Source organism: Triplophysa dalaica, chromosome 19, assembly GCF_015846415.1.
Source record: "Triplophysa dalaica isolate WHDGS20190420 chromosome 19, ASM1584641v1, whole genome shotgun sequence".
In the NCBI taxonomy this organism is placed as follows: domain Eukaryota; kingdom Metazoa; phylum Chordata; class Actinopteri; order Cypriniformes; family Nemacheilidae; genus Triplophysa; species Triplophysa dalaica.
In genome coordinates, this window is record NC_079560.1 from 10,635,001 (window position 1) to 10,650,277 (window position 15,277).

Here is a 15,277-nt window from a genome sequence, read left to right on the forward strand (position 1 = left end):
ATCCACCTCTTTCCTTCACTCCATCAAGCTCTCGTTCTTCGCCCGGGTTCCTCTGCCTCCCATAGTATTTCACTCTTTCTATGCTCGAGCCAGTTCATCTTCATAAAGGCCATGTGGCCAGAGATCAATGCAGGGGCTGAGTGACGTGTGCTGATAGATCGGTCTGCACGAGGGGGAGCCGGACGCGCTTCTTTTACACCGTAACATCAATAGTGCCTAATAGCCTGTAGTCAGGGTGGCAGTGAACAGGAGAAGAAAAATGCTTGTGAGTGAGTTTTATGAGGGCGTTGTTGTGATTCCTGCGGCTGGTCTTTGGTATAATGGTCGTGTGAGCACACATCTTCAAGTGTGTTTATGTGCATGTTATCTTTTGCACAGAAAAGCTATTGTTATCACAGCGATGTGCAATTAGTGGGGATGAGGGAGTCAAATGAGCATGTAAACTCTGTAGTGAGTGGCGCGCCTCATTGATTGATTAATTGAAAGACTGCTGCTGGTAAATGATGAAGCCGTGAGTGGCAGGAAGCAATCTATGCTCCGCACCAGCTCATACAGGCCCCTGTGTGCTGAGCTTTTGGGGACTGATTAAAAGCTTTGGAAGAATGACTGATTAGCCAGCAAAGTCTTAGTCAGTTCTTAAGACACTCAATGTGTCATTATTTTCCTTTAAATATTCATATCATGTAGTCAGTTGAATTGTTTTACTTTTTTTACTTGGTAAGTCCATCCCTCCCTGTTGATCTATTTGTCTATGTCTTCGTCTATGTATGTATCTATCTGTCTGTCTTGCTTTTTACTCTCTGTCTATCTATCTATCATGTATTCCTGTCTGTCTGTCTGTCTACATTTATATCCTACTTCCTATCTGTCTAAATGTCTCCTTCTCTCTCCTCTGATTCGCTTTCAGTTGATTTTCAGTCTTCATACCCTGTGCTCACATTCAGGTTTTTTTTTGGTTTATTGAATAATAGGTTTTTTTCTCCTTAGGTGAGGAATTTCCATTTTCTATCAATTGTTTATTTTGGATGCAAGTATTCGGTTAAGAAAATGTGTTTGGTTTTAATATTCTTTAATTTGATCTGGCACTGCAAAAAGGACTGTTTGGGCAGGGGGCAGTAAGTGTAGTGCCAAAAAAGTTCACTTGGATGGTTTTTTAAAAAGTGTGAAATATTTCTTTGTGTTAATGTAAATTAATGGTATTAATAAAGTTGAACTTTAAATTAAATCTTTCTTCTATCTCTCTCACCCTCGTTTCTGTTTCTCAGGCATCTCTCTTGAGAAGGTATTTGACTACAGCGAGTATTGGGAGGTGACCCGGGGCCTTTATGCTCCATTTGACTGCACAGCGACCATGAAGTCGGGGAATGCTGATGTCTATGAGAATGAGATCCCTGGTGGCCAGTACACCAACCTTCATTTCCAAGCACACAGCATGGGGCTGGGGAACAAGTTTAAGGAGGTGAAGAAAGCTTATGCAGAAGCCAACAAGCTGCTCGGGGACCTCATCAAAGTGAGTGTGTTTAGAAATGATGTGCTTTGTTGTATTCAGTCAAGCCTTGATGTAAAGACAGAGATACCAAACCTTTTAGTCCATTAGATCTACCCTTTATCCTCGCTTGCTCTGTCTCGCACGCTTGAGGATTGAGTCGTGATGTTGTCAAACGCTCGTGCCTTCTGAGTCACTCCTTTAAATATTTAACAGTGTTTGTTTCCTGTCTTGCTGATATGAATCTGATATTATCCACGTTCGTAACACACACTGTCTGTGTACCTGTCTCTCATGACATGTCTGTTAAGCAAATTCAAACTTTGCCAGATTATAGATTCAGCAGTTACTGTGGTGGTTGTGTGATACAAAACAGTTAAGTTTCCCAGCACTGTTCTGGTGTTTCTCTTGAAACAACTCTCGTCCAAGCAGATTCTAGGACAGAAACTTACTTTCATTATACAAAATATTCATTTCGGAGAATTATTATTGTGTAGAAATGGTACACAAGTTACGTCTTTGTCGAACATATTGCATCACTCTGGTTTAAAAACGTTCATGCTGCTGTTTTTCCAAAGTCTCAAGTCCGCTTTTCTACTAAAGAAATTAATGAATTTTCATTATTTGTTGAAACCTATGTTAATAGGAAATAACATTATAGTATTTTCTGGATCACGCAAAATTTAGGGGTGTTATAAACTACATATAAACTGGTAACATTAATCAAATAAAAGTTGAAGTGTTTGGGTCTTGAATTACAAATTGGGGGAAGGGAGTGCTTTTTGATTTTGTAGTGGAATAGATTTATTATAAGAAAGAAGTAGTTCAGTTGAAACTGGGTTCTGGCATGAATTAGCTTGAAAACCTTCCAACTCTTTAAATAATAAAAAGCATTTCTTAAGAGACAGCTTTATGGCCTTTAAAAATGTGTAAGTTATCTGAGAATTTTATTAGTAATCAACATCATAAAATCCACTGACACGTTAGTATTTCAAAACATTCAAAACAGTTATATTTATGGTTATATTTATACATATTATCTATACATATTTAGGTGGATATAATGAGAGAAATGTTTTTCTTAATTAAATTTGAAATAAAATATAATTTGTTGCATTCATGAATCAAAACAATACTATAATCATATAGTTGTATAAGATTGTTTTAAAACAATTAATAAAATAATCAACATTATTATGTTCATCTAATGTGCCGCTAAGATAGTAGTTAATGGAAAGTTTGTCTTGAAGAAATTTTCTAGCATTTGTTTTCCCCTCTTTTGCTAATGCCCCGCATTTATGGCATATGACACAAGTGCTTCCCAAACTTTTTTTAAACAAGCGCTTAACTGTAAGCAGTGGGAACAAAAGAAATGAAAATGTATTAAAATTAATGTTATAATAATAACAATTAGCAGATAAATTTACAATTCTGCATAATTATAATATTATTTTTGTCGCCCACTGTATGGTTTTGTGCATACAGTGAAAGTTGATGGGACCCAATATTGTTCGGTTACCAATATTCTTCAAAATATCGTTTTTCCGGTTCTCCAGAAGAAAGTCATTCAGGTTTGGAATGACATAACATTTAACATGTTTAAATTCATGCAGAAGTGCTGGCTTTCACCAATATAAACGTTCAAGATGGTTCATATGCCATAATCGTGTCACGTGACCGTCATGGAAGGCACAGTTTGAATGGTTAGTATGCAGCGTTCTCCTCGGTTAAATAGAGCTTAATTATCACCCACTGCGCTCAGAAGGGTCTCGCCCTTTTTCTCCGAATCCGCTCACGCTCGCAAGATCATGAGCGCCGCGGACCCGAGAGCTGCTCTCTGAATCACGGATTTAATTGCTCTCCCTCTCGTTTCTTTTCTCTCCTCCTCGTTTCTCTCATTCAATACAACCGTCTCAATCTCCAGATGAAATTGAATAAAAATAACTTTGCAAAAAAGAATGCGGGAGGAGGAGGACGAGAAATAATCCGGTCCCTGTCTAGCACGGCCCGAGACAGATCAACTCAGGAGAGCTTTAAGAAAAGCTTATCTGTTGTGTTTCAGAGAGGCACGGTGTGATCTTCTCCAATCAAAAGCGTCTGTTAGCGTTTGGTCTCGCCTTGCTGCTTTTCATTTCCCTGGGCTTAATTAAATGATGGGAGATAGCTGCTTTTCTCTTCTCGTTCCTCCTCGGAGTCCCCTCCATGTTAATATTGTGAATATTGGGGCCCTAGCGGCGCTCTGCTTAACAAGCGAAACATAACGGCTGGATTTCATTAGATCCTCTGTGTTCTTCTTTTCCAAGATTCGCCTTTCTTTTGTCCTGATAATGAGGGTGATCGTGAATGTTATCTGCTCTCTAAGCCATGTTGCTCTTCGTCACTGCGTTCCATCTCTTCTCTCGTTTTAAATTGGGATTGGCCGGGCAGCCTGAGGGCAGATAAGCCTGGCCGAGAGCTAAGATGTATTGATGAAGGTCTAAGCAAGCGTGTCTTTTCATTCTCCCTTATCTCATGGCTTCCCTTCAGGTAACACCCTCCTCTAAGATTGTGGGCGATCTGGCACAGTTCATGGTGCAGAACTCTCTGAGTCGGGCGGAGGTGGAGGAGAAGGCGGATGAGCTGTCTTTCCCTCTCTCCGTGGTGGAGTTCCTCCAAGGGCACATCGGCATCCCCCACGGAGGCTTCCCTGAACCCTTCAGGTCAAAGGTACAACCTCCCACTCTGTAGGTCATTTGTATTGAAAGTGAAGAGATGAAACTAATCTAACAATATAAATTATTAATTTCCGTATAAATGCTAATTTGCTGTAGAAATATTCAAATGATCAGTTTACGGAGAAGGACTTAGTTGACGCTTAAAGGGACAGTTCACCCAAAAATGAAAATTCAGTCATCATTTACTCATCCTCAAGTTGTTCCAAATCTGTATGAATGTCTTACTTGGCAACTGTTGACTACCAATTTAGGAAAATTTGCTTCATAAATATCTTTGTTCTGTTAAACTCAAAAGAAGATATTTTGAAGAATGTAGAAACTTAGAAAGAAACTTGTTTTTTGCTGCATTGCAACTTGTGAGCAAAAAACTGTTGTGAGCAAAATCATAATCATTGACCAACACACTCTTTAAAGAGATTCTGTTGATTGATCTCAGTCTCAGTGAAGTTTTTTTATTTAAGAGGGTTTCCCACTGTATGCCGGCAGTCTCTTACTTACGTTGTTTGTCATAGATGTATGCGGGGGAAAAATCCCATTGTCTTCAACGTCCCAATTACCCAGCAGCCATTCCTGTGCAAGATCAGTTGTTTCCTTGACAAATGTGGGTCGCATCACAGAGGAACAATGCCTGTGTTTTCCTGCGCATGCAAGAATGACGCTCATTTAGAATGTCTCAGAATTACAGGCCATCTGCTTTGCATAACAAACATATTCAAACAATCGTGGCGCTGGCCTCAATTTTCATGTTTTCTTGTAGCATTAATATTGCTCATCATTATGCCAGTTTTTTCTTCACCTTGGAAATTTCGGTCTTTATTAAAATCTTACGTATTGAAGCAGTTATGTGTTTCCTTGTTTTACTTTTAAACCTAAAAACAGACCACCAACAAATATTTCAATATCGTGACAAAGATAATTCTTTGCTACTCATATTTGATTCTTTAATCTATCAATTTGACTTTCTTCAGCCTTTAAATGAAGCTGTAGGAAAAGATTAATCTTTATTCTGGTAATGATCAGTTATAAATATTCTCAAATTGGGTTTGGGGCTTTAGGGGATTGCAGATACCCAACATCATCCGCTTATGTGCACTGCAGCTTGAAACTATAATGTAGCATTGATATATATTTGGAGATACAGTGTGTTTAAATATATTTGGGTACCTCTTGTTTGTGCCAGGTTTTGAAGTGTCTGCCCAGAGTAGAGGGACGTCCCGGTGCCTCTCTTCCCCCTATGGATTTCCAAGCTTTGGAGAAGCAGCTGCAAGACGCCCATGAGGACGAAATCACCCCAGAAGATGTGATGTCAGCAGCCATGTACCCTAAAGTGTTTCAGGAGTTCAAAGAATTCACTAAAGCATTTGGCCCTGTAGACTGTCTCGATACCAGAATTTTCCTAGACGGACCCAAGATTGCTGAAGAGTTTGAGGTGGGAATGGAGCTTTTTCAATAAATAACAGGCTTTTATTTATTAAACAGAAGTAGCAGCAAAATTGTATTATGCTGTAACTGCGCCACACATCTTCCAATCATCCCTTATTGCAAATGTTCAATTCTGTTTTTTTCGCTCTACTGTGTCTCAGGTGGAGCTGGAACGGGGCAAGACGTTACACATCAAGGCTCTTGCACTGGGAGATCTTAATAAAGCCGGTCAGAGAGAGGTTTTCTTCGAGCTCAACGGTCAGCTCAGATCCGTACTGGTCAAGGACACTGTGGCCCTGAAGGTGCGTTTATTCATTTTCGAAGCGTGTATGTGGTTTTGTTATTATCAAAACTTTGTAATCTTGTATGCATGCATGTTCCCCAAATTGGATGACCACATGTCCCCCAAAAATTGGGAGAGTCGCGATAAAACGAGCCATATCCCCCGTCCCTCATTACAGTCGGAATGCCATTTGTTCTGTTAATGAAGCTTGACTTCAGTTTGATTGCTGTTAATGGGTGCGGTCAACTTAATTTATTTAGTTTTGTTAATGATTTAAAAAAGCGATAAAAAATGAATGCATTCAATCATTGCGAGTCAGCAGTAAAACCAGACTCGGCCCGACACATTTATCAGACCACGCTTAATTAGAGCAGACAACACAGAATGAATAAGCAGCTGCAGACACAGGACGCATTATTTTTTGATCGTAGACATACCGCCACACCGCTGCCTTTTAAGATGCCATGTCAGATTTATAAACGTTTAACAATGCGTCTTGAGACCTCTGCATTCTGTCTAGCTGTCTTTAAATGTATAAACACATGTGTTGAATGGCCCCTGAAGTACCTGTACTAGCTGCAGATATCCGACAGCTCGTATAATGCATAAAAATCATTTCTGTGGACTTAAGACCAGTGATGGCTTACAGTACATTTACATTTAAGAGGTACATTTAATTAGTTCTGTGTGGAAATATTTCCTGTGAATCGAAACGCCACAGTTTTGTGCTCCCACTGAGCCGAAGGAATTATATACAGTATTACATATACACATTAATACCTATTACAGCCGCAGAAAAAATTAAGAGACCATTCTAAGTTTTCATTGAATGAGCATTTCTAGATGTATTGAGGCCATTCGAGTCGAGTATCTGTTAAATTTAACAAATCAAAACTGACACCATGACTAGACACATGAAAACTGTGATAAAATGAAGGTTATGGCATTAATATTTTTTTTTAACGTTTCCTTAATACATTTAAAAAAATTACTGTTGTATTTCTTAAAAGTGAATGTGAACTTGCTTTATTTGCAGTATTTGAGGTCTGAAAGAATACAGAGTATCTTTTATGTTATTTTGACCTGTTTCTCCAGTTTTCAATATTTTTACTCGAAATTTGGGAGAAATATTGTTTGTGGTTTACAGAATGAAACAAAAATGATCATTTTACTTTAATTCAGAAAAACTGAAAATTGTCCTTGAAATGGTCTCTTTATTTTCTTACCCGGCTGTTTTTTTATAAATCTCTATACATGTCAAAATCATGATATTGGCAGTTTTTTGTCTTTAATGTCTTGCAATTGTCTTGATGAAATGTTAATATTTATTTGTGATGAATGTCATGTGATTAATTTGATTTAATAGAAAAGTCGTCCTACCGTTACTATAAACATATTATATAAACCGTTTATTATTAAAAACTGTCATCACTGTTGTTTAATGGGAACTCGACATCAGCTCAACGAGTATCTTTAAATAACATCAACACTTGTACAGTAACAACAAACCTTGCTTAAAATCTAACATTTCCAGTCATTTTCAAACTCTGCCAGCCATATAAAAAACATTAGCAGAAATCTAAAGCTGACTTCCGGTTTTGCTCTGTGCAACTGTTCTGAACTATTCCACACTCCTTTTATCTCCAGGAGATGCATTTCCATCCCAAAGCCCTGAAAGACGTTCGTGGACAGATCGGAGCTCCCATGCCTGGTAAGGTGGTGGAGGTCAAAGTGAAGCAAGGCCAGCAGGTGGAGAAAGGCCAGCCGCTCTGCGTCCTCAGCGCCATGAAAATGGAGATGGTGGTTAACTCGCCGCTGTCTGGCACCGTGGCCAAGGTGTACGTGACCGCCGATAGCACCCTGGAAGGAGATGATCTGATTCTGGAGATAACTGAATAAATTTCAAGGCCGGCGGCAAGGAACGTGACGCATCACCTGGGCTAAACACACACACACACACAGATAAACACAGACACACAAATCGACACAGTTTTGTACACATGGTGGCAGACTTATTTTCTTGAACACATCAGGCATTACAAAAGGTGGAAGGGTGAAACAAACGCAACATATTGTGATTCTAAAAATGTACCTTTGAGCTAGAATCTAGTGTCATGTGCACTTGTCATTCGCACTCCTCACTTTGATTGTGAGGAGGATATGAACTAGTGTTATGCTGTTTTCCATTGACAGCTGTTAGTGTTTGTCTGTCTTTAATTAGTATTATTGAAAGTAGTGATAACTAAAAGATTTACACTTAAAATGAAGCAATGAAGTAATGACATAATTAGTCTCAAGTAGATATAGACTGTCATGTTTATCATCTTGCTCAGTACGTTTGGTCATTTTGCAGTCGTTTATATAATGCACTACAAAATGGTTTAGGAGAGTAAAATATCTAAAATCTTTCAAAATGAAGTCCTACACCTGACTCGAGCACAAATGGTTTTACAAATATTCGTAAACACAGAAACATAACTTCCTTGAATTATCGACCAAAATTTTTGTTTATGACAAACGGCATAATTTCTTTCACCAATGGCCTTGCTCACTCTTTTCAGAAATAGATCAGACGTCTAAGACTTGAGTGTGTTTTATGCAACAGCGGAGAACAGTGAGATCCGTCGAGGACGATCGATAGCTTTATATTCAAAAGCACTTATAGACTCCACGGTGACTGCAGGGCACACTCGGTTGAAACGCGGCCGTCATTTCCCAGGACTCATCTCGCGCTTCGGTTTCAATCCCTCCCTTAATGTGAATTTATTTCACCGTCCCGTTACATTCCCCTAAGCAGCAGATGCTTCATGGCCGCCGTAGTGGCACAAATAGCTGTATTCCCCGGCTTTGTCTAATTTCCCCTGTCGAACACAATTGATATCATTTGTAACCGATATTGAGAGGTTTGATTTAACGGCGCAAGTAATTGAAAGCACTCTGCGTGAGATGCTTGGCTGTCGCCACAGAAGAGGTCCACTGGGTGGCATCTAAAATAGCCGTAACAATCTCGACCTTAAGTTGACCACTTCTTCACCAAGGACCAATAGCATGTAGCTGCACAGCGGTATGTTTTTATGTGGACGTGAATAGACAGATGCGACGCTCGCCCCTTTAAACAGGATAATGGTGTTTTGAGAGAGAGAGAGAGAGAGAGAGAGAGGGAAAGAGAGGTAGATTTCTCACGATTATGGATATTAGAGCCGTGAACATCTGTGACTGGATGTAGTAAACCATTCTCATCATCATCAGTTTTTCGTTTGATTTTCACCGTGTTTGATACGAACTCATTCGATAATCTGTACAACGTGACAGCAACTGCATCTCTGTTTACCCCAGTAGCAAGCAGAACACTGAGTACTTGTATCACGAAACAAAAGGATTCTGTTGTCTTTTTGACTTTATTTGGTTCTAGTATGTGTTTGGGGCACAAGCGGGGGTGTTGGAAAGCTCTGGAGAAGTCCTCGATGTTATCAGCCATGAAAGCGTAATAAAGCCTGTTGGTTTGTCCTGGTGACCCTCTCTGCTGGTCCATAAGAGGTTTAGAGCTTCAAAGTGCATGAAGCCTGGCTTTGTTAATACAGGCAACAATGCAGTATTTATCAAAGTTGTTAAATGGGTCATCCAGTCTTATTATAGCAGTGTACATGGCTGATGCGTACTGTAGACTCATTTCTTTTTTTCATTAGGCACAATGATAACTGAAACTTACAGGGTAAATGGTTCTGTGTTGATAGATTATATAACAATCTTTGAACTTGAATGTTCTAAAGGTAACTGGAGGTAATCTGTTTGACATTTTGGATGTAATGCCTTTATTATATCATTTATTATCAGTGTATTGAATGTCTTTATTTCTGTGAATTCATCTCTTCTCATCCGTTTTGATCATGAGAATTATAACATATGCAGGTACTAATTCGCCATACTCTCATGTTCTTGTATGACAGAAGAATATATATAAATGAATAAAAAGAAAATATTAGACTGTCTCGTCTATATTATTTGTGATGTTTTGCATAAAAGGGCTTATGGATAATCAATAATTAATCTTGTTGAGATTGTTTAATCGTACTCTCTTAATAAATCGATAAGAGCTTTAGGTGCAGTATAGATGAGAATACTAAAAATACCATTAAAAATAGCCACCTTCAAAAACAGGAGTCAACATTTGCGCCGAGAGTCGAGTGGCCTCCATCAGGATTCAAATGGAGCTGATCAATAGCCGTGATCGTGCTTTCACATGCCGATGACATCACATGCCTCGAGTAAGCACAAGCTTATTGATTGTCTGCCCGCCAGCCCTCAAGTAATGTACATATAAAGCTGAAAGATACCGACTTTTTACTGTAATATGTGAAAGAATTAAGCAAGTGATTATGTGGTGCTTTGAAACACAACAATGATTCTTATCAAAGCTTTTTGGGCTAGTCCATGCCACCTTAAGATGAAGAAATCAAGTTTTTAACAAAGGTCTTCATCATAATGATAACTCAGATGTCCGTATTTGGGGGTTTAAAGCATAGTTTTTGCATATAAGTGAATTGTTAAATACATAACGGTCCATATTTTTTGTTCAAATTAAAATAACTAGAAAAAAATTGTTCCATAAAGAGTCATCTCCTGTCCATTTGTTATTTTATTGCTTCTGGTTTGTGCATTTTAATTCACAGAAATGCTACAAAGTATGTTGTCTCTCAAAAGCATGCGTCCATTTTTGTCACATCCAAAATGCATACATTTTGATCTCTGGATAATACATACATTCTCTGAGAATTATACTTCGGCTATGTCGAGTTTTGACTGAAAATTGTACAATTCTGGAATTGCCCTTTAATGCAAATAACCAAGATGTTAACATCGTTTCTTACATTATAGACACAACAAGGTCAATAATTTTGTCTAGTTCTACTATAACTTGTTATCATTTTTCTATCTGGAACATTGCAAACTTTAATATGTCATTGTCTGCGTTTCCTGAAAATTGAACCCACAACTTTATGCGTTGATAACACAATATTGTACCGCTTGAGCTATAGGAACACTAGCCTCCATAATATATATCATGCCATAATTAAACGCATTATCTTATGGCAGTCTCATGATTAGTGATAGTCAGTCTGCCAACAATACCAGTGAATGATGGGTCCATATTGGTGTGTGCTTGTGGCAAAACCTAGTATAGGATTGTGGGATATTGTAGGAGTGACTGATGAAGCTCCCCTGTGCATCCATATGCTCATCTGCTCTGGCAGGAAGTGTGGGGCGAGTTTATTCGCATTGCTGATGGATTGATAGCTGCGGCTGACAGTCTGTGGGTGAAGCTCTGCAGGGATTTTTGTGGTGGTCAGTGTCGCATTTGATGCTAATCTCATAAACATGATGACGGTGGGGGTGTTTCGTTGGGAGAATGACTCAGAAATGTGAAATTAAATCTGCTAATATTAGAACGACGTTTCAACGGTGTTAATTAAAACGTACAAATGACCCAACTGTAGGAGTAGCCTAATATCTGAATGCGTTGTACGTTCTTGTAAAAACCGAGCGGATTATCTTCATTATTAGATTAACTTTCTATTCAAGATCAAAGAGTTGAGCTTCTGTCATCTGCCAGTTACTCATGCTGGCGTTCTTATCGGCTGATGTTTGAATGAATGTTTCTCACCCGCGTTCTTGTCGATCCCGCAATCCTATTTGTATTGCTTTCAACTGCTTTTTTCACAGTCTCGTTCCTTAAAACTCCTTTGACCTCCCTGTTCCTCCAAATGATACCCGTTTCCACTTTTCTCATCTCTTTATCACAATATCCCCCGAAGGCCATCCCAATATCCCTCCTTTCGGCTGTTAAGAGAGACCTTTTTTAAAAATGGGCTCTCATACATTCAAGGTAACCCTTGTCTGCATCTTGCTGTAGGTACAGACAGTGATAAATTGGGTACGAATATTCAGTTTTGCCTTGGCACGTGTTATACTTCACTATCAATGACCTAAATATTCATGAGTGGACTTTTCTTTCATCAATCCTCATTTTTAAAGGCACAGTAGGTATTTATTGCAGCTAGATGTTGCATATCGCTGCTGCTGCTCTCCTTCTGAAATCTCCATATTTCGTGATTTATATTTTTTGCCATAAATCATTATTATTAGTCACCCTTTATGATCATAAGCAATAAAAAGTGCTTTGTACTTTGACAAGAAAGTAGACTTATGCAATCATTAAAAAGTTCAGTGTTTTTTCCATTTCCTGAAAAGTAGCAAATTTAGTTTGTGTAACGATGAGGAGGGATATTACACTGGATAGAACTACACATTTTTCTGGATTGACAACATTTGGGAAAGTGTATGTACACAAGTGAACAAAATATACAACACTTTGCTAGTATGTTGTGGATATTTTCATAGAAAAAAACTTAGATTTTGTTCCTTTAAAAAATCATTTCATTTTCATAATCATTGCCGGAAAAACAAGCCTCAGGTTCACACGCAGCCCTGGGATAAGGGAAACATTAACGTTAATAGCGCTCTTAATATGGACATTTCTGTCAAACAAATGCATGGATTCACTTCAGAAGACCTATAAAACCACGGAGCCGTGTCGAGCAGTTCTTTGATTGATGAATGGACTTTTTTGAGCTTCCAATTCTACCGCTTGGAAGAAAAATGATACCTGGCATAACAACTCCGACTGCTTAATTCTCAAGAAGAAAGTCATATTCAGTTAGGATGCCTTGTTAGTGAGTAAAACATGGGAAAATTTTGTTTAGCCTCTGAAATATTGTTTTAAGTTTTCACAATTCATAAGTGAGGATTCTTAAAGTGCAAAACTTGTCTTTTTATAGACCTTGGCACAATACCAGCTAATGGAAATGCTTACAGGCACATTTTTAAAGCTATTTTTTAAAAGTACCTTTCATTTCTAATTTAGTTCCTAATTTATACTTATTGAGTGAATCTTAAAAAGACATAATTGACAACTCTTATTAGTCCTGAGAGTAATACTATCATCAAAACAGAAACTACTCAAAATGTTGGAAACATTTTATTTTTCAGGACGTGCCTGAGTTCTTCTAATCCAACACGAGCAGCTCGTCTGGCATAAATCCCCAGCTTGAAGATCTATGGCTCGCAGCTACTAAGATGTTTCTAGTTTTCTGTCTGTCCTTCACGCTGTCTCCTTATCTGAGTCACTGGTTTGTGTGTGTCAGAGCTGAGGGGACATGATTATGGAAGTGCGTGTGTGTTGAACTGAGATTTAGTTGCTTCCACTCATCCTCGGGGTGCCGCTTGCAGCAGTGTCCACTCATCCGTCCCCATGATGTAAGGTAGTCAGCTCTTATACAGCTGAGAGTTGAACAAGCTGTTTGAGGCCGGGGCTTGACTGTAGCCTCATTTATACTGACAGCAACAAAATGACAAAGTTATTTATTTTCAGAGAGTTGGGGGTTTCTTAGTCTTCATACTGAAGGTCTGGAATTCATCGCCGCTTTCTTTGGCCAAGGCCCGCACAAGAGGCCATATGGTAAAGCAGGCAGACCGTTAAAGAACGTGACACACACGTCTCCCGGATATCCTATGAAATTCAACCAATCAGATGACGACTTCGAACATGCTGACGTGTTTCTAAGTGTGCCTAATGCATCAGACAGTTAGCCAACGGTCCGTGGGTGTGAGGGCTGAGACTAGGGGTCTGCAATATTTAGTCTCCACAGAGAATTCAGACCCACTACCACTAAGCGATTTGTGTAATGATGCATGGAGTATCAATAATTATATTAACCACATTATAAATAACTTTGTGTTTTCACTTGGTTTGGTTAGCAAGCATTAAGTGGTTAAGCCTGATGGTTGTGAATAATTGCTCTGCCTCCGAATGCACATGTTACTCTGAACAATTTGTAAAAAAAAAAAAAACAGCTTTCTGCATATGTTACTATATATGTTTATAGCTGTTTTGTGTGTAATTTAACCAGTCTCAATCAATCAATGCGTTCTTCAGCAGTCTTGTGTCCTCTTGTTCTCGGTCAATGTCAACAATAAACGTCAAAGTCCAGTTCCAGTACTCAAGAACTCAAGAACAGAGAATACATGAAAGTGCCTGTATGTGTTCTTGATATTAAGGATGCATTGAATGCAGACTTGCGTGTACCGAACCTGCTTGTCTCATTAATCATTGTGGCACATCCATCAGAGTTTGTTCTTCTGAGGCTGGCAACATCCAAATACCCCCAATTGCGGTCTTGGCTGCTTGAGAGCGCGTGCATGCTACAGGAAGTAAGATCGCGAGTCTGTCCAATGTCTAAAAAATAATAAAGTTCAGTGCCCTAATCCCACACTATCTTGAGTACCACTTCAAAGTGTATCCCATCATGCATCACGTTCTGAATTGAGACTTTTTGCTCGAGTCTCACAAGATGTTGCGGAAAGCTTTCCAGTGTAAAAAATCACTATACAACTACGTTTAAAGGTCATATTTATTTATTCTATGTTTGTGTTTTTCTTTTGTTTTTGCTTTTTTGGGGTACAGCTGCTTAGATATTATACAAATAAAGCACTATAAAAAATAAATCTGACTTGACTATAAAATTACATATAACATATAATTTCATAGTAAAACGTAGTGTTACACATTTATTGGAAAACCTCAGAGTTATGTGTTTTGTAAAACTGCTTTTTTTTCCACGCAATTGGAAACATCACATTAATTAAATGTTTGCACTTGTTAAGCGTGTCCCATTGGGTTACAAAAACTACATGCTCACTTGGGACACCCACTAGAACACTTGGGCCATAAACAAGAAATACGTCATGAAAGTGGTCAAGTGAAAAGATCGCATCTGGGGGTATTTGGACGCAGCTGCTGTCTCTGAGTCTTTCGAAACCTTTACCCACACCCTAACCATCTAAACTACCTATGATTCTTCAACTTGCCAAAAAAACACGATTGCATGGTGACGTCAGATTCGAAACACCAAGGATTCAGTGGGAGCCGGAATAAGTGCGCAGCTAACTTCTGGGTTGGCCTACAAAATGTCAAATCTGCATCACTCAATACGAAAAATGTAAATGTTACTATGAACAATTTAATCAAAATTAATCCGCTGTGTCAGAAACTCTATGTTTGATGTATTCATCGACAAGAAGCCTATTTATGATATGATGCATTATTAACTGCTGCAGGTTATATCCAAACACCCAAGAAAGATGCATTTCGTTTCACCTGCCTCATTTCTGATCATATTTTTCAAAGCTATAGCCATATACCGAAACGGCATTAAATAGTGTCAGAAGCTTCTCATTAGTTGAATCTAAAGGCACATTGCGACCCTGTAGAGTTACGGCAGGGGGTCGAGAGAAGCCGCCTTCACTGAATGCACT

The 15,277-nt window shown here is 38.8% G+C and overlaps 1 protein-coding gene across 1 annotated transcript in view; it reads left to right on the plus strand.

The window, feature by feature from the left end:
- The window catches only part of pcxa (pyruvate carboxylase a), a 98,063-nt gene extending 88,176 nt beyond the window's left edge, over positions 1-9,887 (plus strand). The window contains exons 17-21 of the mRNA XM_056730899.1: positions 1,266-1,510; positions 4,013-4,192; positions 5,381-5,629; positions 5,784-5,924; positions 7,553-9,887. Coding sequence (XP_056586877.1) covers positions 1,266-1,510; positions 4,013-4,192; positions 5,381-5,629; positions 5,784-5,924; positions 7,553-7,804 — 1,067 coding nt within the window. The 3' untranslated portion in view covers positions 7,805-9,887. The remainder of the gene's footprint in view (positions 1-1,265; positions 1,511-4,012; positions 4,193-5,380; positions 5,630-5,783; positions 5,925-7,552) is intronic.
- Positions 9,888-15,277: the final 5,390 nt, after the last annotated feature.